This window comes from Panthera uncia (assembly GCF_023721935.1).
Source record: "Panthera uncia isolate 11264 chromosome B3 unlocalized genomic scaffold, Puncia_PCG_1.0 HiC_scaffold_1, whole genome shotgun sequence".
Taxonomy (NCBI): domain Eukaryota; kingdom Metazoa; phylum Chordata; class Mammalia; order Carnivora; family Felidae; genus Panthera; species Panthera uncia.
The window spans coordinates 136,245,511-136,257,973 of NW_026057582.1; the positions used below are offsets into that span (position 1 = coordinate 136,245,511).

At 54.0% G+C, this 12,463-nt stretch overlaps 1 protein-coding gene across 4 annotated transcripts in view; it reads right to left on the bottom strand.

Moving 5' to 3' along the window:
• The window catches only part of DET1 (DET1 partner of COP1 E3 ubiquitin ligase), a 54,087-nt gene that overhangs the window by 2,056 nt on the left and 39,568 nt on the right, over nt 1-12,463 (bottom strand). Inside the window, exons 5-8 of one of the 4 annotated variants that reach the window (XR_007453933.1) lie at nt 11,490-11,628; nt 6,703-6,921; nt 4,531-4,693; nt 1,450-1,591 (exon numbers count right to left, since the gene is read on the bottom strand). Coding sequence is in view for 1 of the 4 variants with exons in the window: in XM_049614068.1 (XP_049470025.1) it covers nt 11,475-11,628 (154 nt within the window). In the remaining 3 variants the exon portion in view is untranslated. Of the gene's footprint in view, nt 1-1,305; nt 1,592-2,548; nt 4,694-6,702; nt 6,922-10,952; nt 11,629-12,463 lie in introns of those variants that run through there. The other 3 variants (XR_007453932.1, XR_007453931.1, XM_049614068.1) reach the window with 3 other exon arrangements.

The window sequence follows — 12,463 nt, forward strand, 5'->3', positions numbered from 1 at the left end:
GGGGGGGTCAGAGAGGCAGCAGGTGTGGTGTCTCGGGAGCCAAGGCACAAAGTGCAGGCTGTGGCTCAGAGCTCTAGCCAGGTGAGGACCGGGCAACAGCCACCTGGATCTGGCAACGCGGAGGTCACCGTCCACCAAAGGGAGAGTGGCTGGGGGAGCGTGGGAGGTGAGGAGAGAGGCAGAGGATCCTGGTAACGTCTGTGTCGTGGCCACAGGGAGCGTGCCAGAACACCCGCACTCTCCCCTGAGAAGTGGCGGGCCAGGAGTCGGGGTGTGGAGGCGCCCCGGACCTCGGGGAGGAGAGGGAAGTGGCTCGGAGCTGGGGAGAGGCAGCCCTCAGCAAGGTGGCAGGAAGCCAGGCCTCAGGGGAGAGGCAGCCCGCATGGGGCTCCCTGTGACAGGCGTGCCCACTGTAAGTTGGGGACAGCAATGCTTGAATGGTCACCAGCAACTGAAACAGAACGTCCTTGCAATCAGCACACAGGGAACGTTTCTCCCCCCCCCAACCCCCACCCCACCACCACTGCCCCCACACGCCATACAATTGTTCTGAAGTGACATAAAAGCGCTATTCCTCTCTGAGCCCTTACTGGGGGGACTAGAAATGGCTAGAGCCTCTTCAGAAGGAAGTTTGGGAGTATCTGTCAACACTTAAGATGTACAGACCTTTGGCTTCAGAATTCCCTTCGAGGAATACGTCCTGGGGAGCGAGCGGCGCTGTCCCAGAGCACATTGTCCCTGTGCGATACAAATGCTCCACCCCCACCCCCCCGCTGGCTTGTTGGCCACTGGCCCCATGTGGCTCTTGAGAACCTGAGATGTGGGTAGCATGACCAAGGAGCTGAATTTGGGGTTTTATTCAGTTCGGATTAACGGACACGTGAATAGAAACGTGCTGGTGGTACCTACTACCTTGGACATTGCAGTTTAGATCCTGTTCATGGGTGTGGCAAGTATATGCAAAGATACAGATTTCCTGAAGCACCGTGAGTAAAGGCCAAAAACTGCAACCAAAATGTGCATCAATAGCGGGCCAGTAAAAGACATCATGGTGCATCCATCATAATGTAGCGTTAACCCTGAAACAAGCCAACATGTATCGCTGAGTGAAAGATAAAAGGGTCCAGGGGACAGTGTGCATAGGACAGTCACTAATTTTCGTACAAAAGGGCAGGATATGGGGCTCCTGCGTGGCTCAGTCGGTTGAGCATCTGACTTCGGCTCACGTCACGATCTCACGGTTCACGGGTTCGAGCCCTGTGTCGGGCTCTGTGCTGACAGCTTGGAGCCTGTTTTGGATTCTGTGTCTCCCTTTCTCTCTGCCCCTCCCCTGCTTGTGCCTGTCTGTCTCTGTCTCTCAAAAATGAATAAACAGTAAAAAAAACATTTTTTAAAGGGCAGGCTAGGTGTACGTAAATGTATATGCATTAAGAACCTGAGAAGACATACCCCAAAATGGCAGTGTCTCTGTAGGGAGAGAAACGGTAACTGGGAAACAGGCGGAGAGGAGTCTTCACTCTTTATCTTTTTCACCCTTAGGATAGGGTGCCTTGTAAACACTTGTGCTTGTTCAGATTATTTAATGAACCAACTACAATAAAATAGAAATAAAAGACTGGTTTGTAAAAAAAAAAAAAAAAAAAAAATGTATAAAAGCTGAGAAGTTAGACATTATATATAAATTATCTGCTAAAGTATGCACACAACATCATTAATGGCTATTTTGACCCACTCGGACCCTGTAACGCACCCCACCCCCATCCTGCAGGTGGTCCGGTATTTGAGGGAAGACATCTGACTTGGCTCAGAAATGTGTTGTGGTAATTAATCTGGCTTCTCCCCTCTGCCTGCCTGGGTTCAAATTAAATTGTGCACACGCTCTGCGATTTAGCATAACAAGTCTTGCCAGAGAAGCCAGCCTCTGTGTCATTATTGCTGGGCTGGAAGGAGGGGGCAGACAGAGCGAAGTGCTCTGTTTCCATAGTGCCCCGTGGCGGCTTAACCACCATGGATTTGCGTAATCCCCTTGAACGGAAACGAAATGTCAACGAAGGGGCAGCCTAGTGTCCAGGGGGCCCTGGCCGGCAGAACAAATGTCATCTAGACCCAGATGAGCACAGACTCGGCACACAGGCTGTCAGGCCACACTCCCCACCCCACCCCCTCCAGACCTCAGGGTCCCCCTCAGGTCAAAGAGGGGGTGAGTGGGACGCAGCGACGGCATCCCAGGAGCCCACAGCTCATTCATGGAAGGCCCAGGTCCTGACACACTAGTGGCCACACTGAGGGAGAGCCTCTGGGGTGTGACAGAGGCCTGACTGTGTGTCCCAGAAATGCAGTTAGCCCTTCTCCCCCTAATCCCGTCTCCCAGGGGCCTTCAGGCTCCTCCAGCTGCCCGTCCCTTCCAGCCTGCTGAGGTGGGAAGGGCTCGGTCGTTGGAGACCAGCTCTGCCTCAGTCTGAACCTCAGCCTCTCCACCTCCCAGGGCTGTTAGGGGCATTCGCTAAGACCACCGTGTCTGCTGTATACAGCAGGTGCTCATCCAGGGTGCCTGCGTCCCTCTGACACCTCCTGTGAGCTCTGGGCAGTGTGGGCACCGGCTGGGAACACGGTGGTGAACACAGGTGTGGGTCCAGCCTGCTGCCATCCTCATTATTACTTTTTAAAAGCTTTTTTTTTTCCTGTGATTTTTTAATCAGAAAATGTTCTGTAGGAGCCAATCACCTGTCCTCCTGCTCCCTTAAATCCACTCAACTGTAGATTAAGCCAGATTGTTAAAAATTTGCAGCCAAAAATTAAATTAAAAAGCCAAATGACTCAAGAGTCTATCCCTCAAGGGTTTTTCTTCCCTCCTTCCTTCCTTGAAAATCTATCAACACTCAGACACAATATGCCTAAAACCTGGTACCTGCCCTAAGCAGCTTTGAGGAAAAGACCATTGTAATACCACTGGTGCTACCACAGAACAGGGGCACCTGTGTGTGTGTGTGTGTGTGTGTGTGTGTGTGTGTGTGTGTACAAGCACGTGCATGCGGGAGCATATGTGTGACAGTAGGTATCAAGGAACACTTCCTAGAGGAGGTGACATCTGAGCTGAAGATAAGAGAGAAGGCATGGGGCGCCTGGGTGGCTCAGTTAAGCGTCTGACTTCGGCTCAGGTCATGATCTCACGGTCCGTAAGTTTGAGCCCCGCGTCGGGCTCTGTGCTGACAGCTCAGAGCCTGGAGCCTGTTTCAGATTCTGTGTCTCCCTCTCTCTCTGCCCCTCCCCTGATTGAGTTCTGTCTCTCACCACCACTACAGCCCCCATATTCCATACGATTGTTCTGAAATAAAAGCAATATTCCTCTCTCTCTCCAACTCTGACTCTCTCTCTCTCTCTCAAAAATAAATAAACATTAAACAAATAAAATGGAGGCAGCGTCTGATTGCACAGACAGAAGAGGGGAGGCCGGGTGGCCACACAGGCAGAGATTGGCAGGGATGCGGCCACAGCCAAGGACCACCTGGGGTCACCAGAAGCTCGTAGAGGCAAGGCGCAGACTCTCACCCTAGAAATGAGATGAGAATCTGGTAGAAAACAACAGCAGTTGAGACTGTCGGGCAGGGCTCATCCAACAGAGGTCCAGGAGGCAAAACTGCTATTTCCAGGTGAAAGAGGGCCGAGAAGCACCAAGCTGTCACAGGTAATGTCTCACGGAAGGAACCTGGAGGGCGGCAGTGGCCCCAGCTCCTCACAGGCACCCAGGAACAGATGGGCCCCAAGAGGGCCCTGCACTGGGGGGCAGAAGGGGCTCCCTTCTCGGGCTCTACTTCCCGGGCCCTCTGAAAATGAGCCTCAGCCATTGGGATGACCCATCTCTAGCCCCTCAGTGGCGTGAGCTGAAGACAAAGCTGCTTTTGGGGGAGGAAGGACAGTCAGGGGATCCTGACAACTGTCCCTGGGAGCAGGCACATGTTTTCGTCCTGCTGGGATTGGGATAATTGGGGCACTAACAGAAATGCATTTCTCGCCTATTTCCTGTCTGATTGAAAAGTACTTTGCGGTCATTTAGAGCCCTCACACCCCCATAATCAGAGCTCAGTCGCTCTGGCAGAGGCAGGAAACTGGGTCACCACGTGGGCTCCAGGACCTCCCAGGATGCAACACCCACAGAGTGCAGGCCCACCCACCCTCCAGACCCCCCAAGGACATGCCCAGCTCTGTGCAGGCCCTGGGTGAGGGACAGGTTCAGGAACGGGCTGGACTTGGATGGAGTCTAACAGGGTCCGGTTTCCTTTTTCTCCCATCACTGCCTCAAATCGACTATGTCAGACGTCCTTTTCTATAGCCCTGAACCCCATCACAGGAAGATTCCATGGCTTCCTGGTTACTTTTTTTTTTTTTTAGCTGGCACACAGTAATATTAGTTCAGGTGTACAATATGGAGATTCGGCACTTCCACACATCAGCCGGTGCTCATCACGACAAGTGCCCTCCTTAGTCCCCATCCCCTATTTAATTGTAAGAATAAGTCCCATTTGGGGGCACCTGGGTGGCTCAGTCAGGCATCCAACTCTTGACTTGGGTTTGGGTCATCATCTCACGGTCAAGGGTTCAATCCCCACATTGGGCTCTGTGCTGACAGTGCTGAGCCGGCTTGGGATTTTCTCTGTCTCTCGCTCTCTGCCCCTCCCCTGGTTGCTCGCTGTCTCTAAAAAATAAATAAAAATAAAACTGAAAAACAAAAAAAGAGTAAGTTCCATTTGGATAGTTACCACTCCCTTTCAGAGACTCAAAGTCCAGCCCAACCCATAACAAAACTTCAACCTCATGGCAGCCCAGAGCTTCTCCCCCACTCTCCACCCTGTGTCTGCAGCCTGTCTCCACTCCCCCGAGCACAGGGGAATGCAACGTGGGGGCGAGGGGCTTAGAGAGTGCCTTGTCCTCCTGTCTGGGGTTCTCTTGGCCGACGCTAGCATTCACACCTCCATAGGATAGGCTGGTGCTTGTACAGGTCCATGGAGACCAGTCCCATCCACCCAGCCACCGATGCAGGGACCTCATCCCTGGGCCCGTGGTGGGCATGGAGTTGTGCTGTCCAGACCCCCTCAAGGAAGGGGGTTGCCCAGCTGCCAGGAGCTCCATCAGCCTCAGGGTCGCCTGCAGAGAGCTGCCTTGAACCAGTCACACCCTTCCAAAGGCACACCCACCCACAACGACCTATCTGACACGAGTGATCGAGTGTGCACCTGGCCCCCTCAGCTCCAGGCTGTGGGGCCTGCACCACCTCTGCTCGACCCTGCTCCTCCCCTCCCTTCCACAGGCCTCGATGCTGGGCCACTCCCTAATGAACAGTTTGTACCCAGGGCTGTCACAGAGTCTGCTCCTCAGAGAACCCCAACACGACTGCTTCAGCGACAAGCATGTGCACTCCGTGACTGACCTCTCCCACCATCTCAGCACCCAGCCTCCTATGGCAGGGACCCCCCTGGGCCCTGGCGGATGAATGGGGTACCAGCAACGGTGGCTCAGGCCCAGCTCTCTCCCCAGTGCCCACTGAGCTGCAGGAACCTTGGGGATGCCCCATTTAGCCCAGCCCTACCAGATGCCAGCAGCGTGGCTTACCCAGCCACCACCCCCTGCCCCTGCCCTGCTCCGCCAGCCTCCCACCGCCTGGCTTCTCCAGCAGGAAGCAAGACTGGACACTGTTCTCTACGTCCACATATATGTTCCACCTGAGCTCCTGGAGACACATCAGTAGGTTGCTCCCAAGAACCTTCTTGTAAGACCCTGCCTTAGAGGTGGCGTGGAGCAGGTTCACAGGGTTCCTGCAGCTGGGCACGCTTCCCGCCAAGGCACGAGACCGCACCCTCCTATTCCGATAGGCACCCTGAACTCTGCAGCTCCCCCCATCACTTGACTTCAAAGCCCAGTCCAGGTCCTAGATAAGGTGTCACCAAGTAGAAGATACGGAAGGAAGATGAGGCCATCCCCTCCCCGCTGCTTTGGTTAGGGAGATACTAGACATTTTCCAGTTCTGCAGGTGTTGAGGGGTGGTGTGGCAGGGGCGGGGTCCCCATCCTTAGGTCAAGGAGAGACAGTGGTCTGAGGTCACCCACGCCTGGGCCCTTCCAAAGGCACTGTAAACACCTAATTTCCAGTAACAAATCCTTTTCAACTTAGAGCAGCCAGAGTAGTTTCTGTTTCCCGTGACTGTATACTTTTTTGAATTTCTAATCTCTTCCTTTGCCCGGATGGGGGGGACAGTTATTGGGTTGGTTCTGCTATCTTTTATTACATCCCACGTGGATGTGACTGGTCCTCCTCCAGGACCGTGTGCGTGACTCTCCAGGAGACCCTTGTTAAAATGCAGGTTCTGATTCTGTCGGTCTTGGATAAGGCCCAAGAGTCTGCCTTTCGAGCAAGTTCCTGGTAACAATGCCTTTGCAGTAACCGGACCCCTGGCCTGCTGAAGGGCACAGCTGCAGACTGTGACGGAACCTGGCATCTACTGTCCTCAGCTGCGGGCCTTTATCACAATTCCAAGGCAGCAGGAAGTAGCCCCCTTACTGTCCCGCACAAGCGGGACCAGGCCAGGTGAGTGGGGGCCACAAAGGTGAGTCAGACACACTCAGGAACCTCGAGGATCACAGCCAGCAGTCTCTACTATGCACAGAGCCTGGTGAGTGATGGGGACACAGCCGCCTGCCTCCTCCATACCTTGTGACGGAAGAAGTCTAGCTTCCCAGGCACAGGTCAGTGGTGCTTCCTGGTGGGACCGGGGTTTCCGGTCGTCAAAGGACCAGCACTGCAGAAGCACAGGGGAGAAAGCAGGCCTGCCGGCTGGGGCTGGGAGGAGGAGCAGGCAGTGACCGGGGAAGGAAGGCTCAGAGGTGGCTCTGAGCTGGACCTCTGCAGCTGTGACGGTGGAGAGCATCACTGGGGGGGACAAGGAACAGCAGAATAACTGATGAGAATCAGGGAAAGGGCGCTGGCCAGCCAGGTGCCCCCTGAGAGAGGATGGCACAGGGTGGGGTGCTGGGGCAGGGGTAAGCTGGGAATGCTGACAGGAAGGACTGAAAGGGAGATGAGGCCACCCAAAGGAAAGCCATGCAGAGGAGTTTGGGGTGCACCTGGTGGTTCTGAGCAGGGCTCTGTCAGAGGCATGAGAACATCCAGGGGCAGAGGAAGGTGGCAGCCTGAGTGGCCTCCCACCAGCCCGGGTCACAGGGGCCTGGCCTCGTGGGCCTTATTAATTATATTTTATAAACAGACCCATTCATTCATCTGGCTTTCATGTTTCTTCAAAAGTTAGAATACTAAGGGGCGCCTGGGTGGCTCAGTCAGTTAAGCATCCGACTTCGGCTCAGGTCATGATCTCGCGGTTCGTGAGTTCGAGTTTCATGTCGGGGTCTGTGCTGACAGCTGGGAGCATCGACCTGCTCGGATTCTGTGTCTCCCTCTCTCTCTGCCCCCCGCCCCGCCCCCGCTAGCGCTCTGTTTCTCTCTCTCAAGAATAAACAAACATTAAAAAAACAAAGTTAAAATACTAAATGGAACAGAAGTGGACATGTTGTCCGTTTAGATTGTCATAAACATGTGCCTTTGAGGGGCAAATGGAAAACACTCAGCACAGCACTCAATAAACATGTGTTGCATGTGCCAAGTGAATGAATGAATGTACAAGAGCGAGCTGCCGTGGGCGGGGGGTGTTCCAGAAGAGTCCGGGTTGCCCTGATCGAGGCAGCACCGCATGGGACAGCCTATCCCTTTGGGACCATCCCCTCTGTTCCTGCATGTGCAGACCACACTCAGTGAAGTGGTGACCGATCACTAGAAAATTATAGATCTGGTTTTTTTCTTTTCACTGAAATGACATCTTGACCTCACATGGCCAAAATAAAACTCTTTCCCTCTCCTTGTCTTACCTAAGGTACCTGATACACCGCGGGCCCACTTCAGGCCAAAAATCTTTGGACGCAGCCTTGCTTCCTTTTCCTCACGCCCACACCAAATCCATCAGCTGGTCCCGGTGGCCTTACCTCCGAAACAGACCCCATTCTGACCGCTTCTCCCCATGTCTGCCACCACCCTGCTCTTGCCCGGCCCGCTGTCTTGGCCTCCTGATGGGCCTCCCTGTTCCCCATCACCCCTTCCCTCAAGCATAACCCATGTGCCCACCAGCAGCCAGAGTCATCTTTTTAAACCTTAAACCAGATGATGTCTCTGGTTTTAGTTTTCCTGTTTAGATTCTGCTTCATGGACGGGAATGTAACTCCGTGAACGTAAGGTTTGTGGATTTGGGGGGACCCAGGGTGGAAGAGAGAGCGCGCACGTAAGGAGTACTCAACAACCACTCACTGAACAAAGGCCACTAAGCCAGCATCTGGGTGGGGGGCTGGCCTCTACCTCAGTTCCCCGGGGGCTGCCCCGACCGGCTCCACACTGCTGAGCAGTACTACCCGGATGCTGACTGAGCTGTTTTCCAGAAAGATGCCATGAGAATCGTTGGAGAGCATCACATAAAGTGGGTTGTTGTTTTTTTTTTTAAAGTGGTTTTCTAGAATGTTTCCGGAGAAACATTTCCAAACAAGAAGTAGAAAGACTCTGGATTACCAACTAGATGAACAATAATACTCAGGAGTGGATTCCACAGTGTTACCTGGGATTCAAAACACTCGCCAGTGTCTGGTTCAGAAAGGGCACCACAGCAATGTTTCCAAAATGTGACAAAAGAATTTAGGAGGTGGGGGGTGGTTTTTTAAGTAGGTCCTTAACAAATATTTACTGAACGAATCGACTGCTAATGTAATACTAAAACTTATGCCCAGCATGTCATTCATTCTAAGCTTTACAGTGTAAGAAGCAGTGATCTGGAAAGGGGTCCCTAAGGGGTCCTAGCATTCCACACACACCTCTGGTGGCTTCCCCCTCGAATTCTTCTGGCCCTGAGTTATGCAAATATTTATTGTCCTATTGTTTTGAAAGCGTTTTTGACAGCTGCTTCAACCCCTCTGTGAAATGAGGCAGGAAACACAAGGGCAGACAAAACAAATGAAATCAGCAGACCAAGTTGGAGGCGGCACAGAGGCCGGGGAAGAGAGGAGAGCTGAGAGCAGGCCAGGAGAGACGGTTCACTCCAGTTACGGACTCTGGGTCCATCACTGGAGATTTACATCCTACTTTCTAGAACGGAGAAGATTCTCTGATCCAAGGTTCCCTGGCCGTCAAGAGGCGGGAGATGCCACGGCCTGAGCGATGGCCCTGTCACCTCCTGCTGCCGTGAGGACAGAGATTAGCAAGCACTAAGCTCCGAGGGCTGGGAGGCACTAGAAGAGCCAGCCAGAAGGGCCCACTCCGCGTGCCGCACGCGCTCTGTGCCTCTCCACCTGACTGTCCCTGAGGTTGCTGGGTACACCTAATCCAGCTGTCACCACCCACTCTCCCCACTCTGCAAACAACAGCTGGTCAGGGCTGGGCCCCATGGCTGCCCATCTGCCACCCGCCCTCCCTGGCCAGAGATTCATGGCTCTCTTTAAAGGCCCTTATCCCTTGGAGCATCTCTCCTTGTCCCCCTGGCTTGCATCTATGGCCCTGTTGGGGATTTTCCATCCTTCCCTCAGAGTCGCCTGCCGGCAGTGGGAGTCTCAGACACGCCACGTGCCCTCCTCTACCCCACGTCCTTCCCCAGGGCCCCTCACCACACGCAGGGACTAGGGAGGGACTTAGCTGCAGACTCTGAAGTCCAATTTGAATTCCGGCTCCAGCTTTGTGACCTTCGGCAACTTGCTCAGTCTCTCTGTGTCTGAGTCCCTCATCTATAAGATGGAGACAACAACAGTAGGCACTTCGGGAAGCTCAGAGGATTAGCCGAGAGGACTCACTAAGTTAACACACAGAAAGAATTTCATCTGGCTGAAGCGCCCAAGAAAATGGCAGCTGTTTTTAGCTCACCTGCATTCCCTCTGACCTTCCAGAAGGCCCCCTGGGCAGCAGATACCCCCTTTAACTCAAGCAGGGCTATCAGCTCTGTTCGTGTGCGTGCTAATAATGATGGCCAAAGCAACGGCTTTATAACCCTCTTCAGAAAGTATCCTGACACCCACGGAGGGAACTTAAGAATCTAGAGAAAGACTATAACATGAAAGGTCTGCACAGAGACCCCCATGTTATTCTTTTTTTTTTTTTTTAAGTGTATCTATTTATTTTGAGAGAGACAGACAGCGTGAGCAGGGAGGGGTAGAGAGAGAGAGAGAGAGAGAGAGAGAGAGAGAGAATCCCAAACAGGCTCTGCACTGCCAGCCTGGAGCCCAATACAGGTCCCAAACCCACGAAATCATGAGATCATGACCTGAGCCGAAATGAAGAGTTGGATGCTCAATCGACTGAGCCACCCAGGCACCCCACCCCCATGTTATTCTTAGTTACTTTCCCATTCTATAAAATGGGAATTATTTTGCCTAATCCTCGTTACTCCAGCAGTAATTATCCAGATTCTCCATAATCATATGCTACTCACGGTGTGCACTGTATTTGGAACAAGCAGTTTTGATAGTAAAACTTGAGTCGCTGCCCACAAGTGTGGCGGGGCCAGGGGGCGGGCAGAGCCTCAGCCGTGACACCCCTGCCAGGGGGCTGGTCTTGGCTCCCGATTGGGACTCGTGCAGTGCAGGATCCCGCAAACCCAAGAAGAGGTCCAAATGCCGCGGGAGCCAAAGAAATGACAACGTCACTCGATGGCATGAAAAGCAGAGCCGTGGGGGTGAGCCCACGACCTCACTCAAGAGTGAACGGAAGGAGGCTCTGAATTCGGTGCTGTGCGAGATTGCCCTCAGTTCTGTGACACCGAGTCCAGCCACAGCTTTGTTTTTCCTGGAGAAGAAAGACTCCATCTTCCACAGCCTCCCTCTGCACGGCCACCCCCGAGCCAGGCTTCCTGTTGTTCTGTGGCTCACACAACACCAAGCACGCACCTAGAAGGTGCCTGCGGGCTGGGACAAGCCGGCCTTTGCCTCCACAGTGGGGGGACCCTGAGGTGATGGCTTCCTATTCTCACTTCATCAGTAAGAAGCAGCTGGAAGGGAAGCCAGAACCAAGGGTCATCGTCCCCCATGGTCTCTCTAGAAATGGGAAAAGCGAAGCCTTCCCTCTCATGGGCAGAAGGACGTGAAAATGCCCGGTCAACCCTTCCAACCCTCCCTCGCACCCACCGCTCCGAGAGGGTGCCTTCTGCCACGTGTGTTGGGCACCGTGTCGGGCGTGCGGTCTCCTCCTTCATCCTCCTGACCCTTACATCAGTATTCTGGTGCATATTTATAGGTGGAGAAACTGAGGCTGAGAAGGGGTGGAGTCAGAATCCTAGACGCCACACTCTCAGCCCTCACTAGACTCCCTCCCTCGGGAGTGCCGGGTGAGTCTGCCCTCCAGCTCTGTCCCTCCCTCACTCTCCCCTACACTCAGGCCATCTGAACACCCACTCCCACCTCGGTCTTTCATGGGGTCCTCACCTCCTTCGCTGTCTGGCCTGGCCGTGCAGGAGAGAAGCTCAGGCATCGGACTTCGAGAGAACTGGACTCACACCCTGACTTTCCCACGCACCGCGTGTGATATTTGGAGCAAGTTAAGTCTCCGGGCCTCGATGGGCTCCTGTGAAAACAGGAGTAATGTTACTTCCCACACGGCGCTGCTGTTTAGAGAGGTGGGATTGCACAGCAGGGCAGTCACGGGTGGAGCCCAGGACAGTCAGTTCTCAACACGAGCTTTGGAACCAGGCCACTCGGGCTCCCATCTCCACTCTCCCACCCAGTGAGCAAGGGCCAGGGGCCGAATGATCCGGAAATGCCTCCTAATCTCTCCTTCCTGGTCTTCCAAGTGCCAACCACAACAGTTTCTGCTTCATGAGGTTGTCGTGAGGATTTAAGGAGTTAATGAACATGTAGTTTAAATACCATGCTGGGCACACAGTGACCCATCAATTGAGTCTAGCTATTGTTGTTGTATTTTCTTCTCAACAAGAACACTCCCCTGGGTGATCTTGGCCCTTCGATCCTGACCTGCAGGCTAGAGCTCTGGTTCTCCAGGCTCATTACGCACCCTCCTGTGGATGCCTCACTGGGCGTCCCACAGCCTGCCAACTGTGTCTGGTACTTTCCCTTCCACAACCGCCTCTTCCTGGGTCCCTGGTCTTGGTCGGGCACCGCCCCGTCCCACCTGCCTAACTCATCCTTACCTGTTCTTCCCCCAGCCCCCACGTACAACTGCTCACCCCCTCCCCACCCCTGGGTCACTGCCAGACCTCCAGTGCTCCTGACCACCCCCCACAGGCCACAGGGCACAGAGGCCTGGTCAAGTGTGCTGGGTGGGCCCAGGACCGGGGCCGGATCAAGCACAGAGATGGTCCTCATCTGAGAGGCAGCAACTCAGAGAGAAGCCAAGTTTTCAACCGGCTTTGCCACCCAAAAGGAGCTGTCACGGCCTGAGC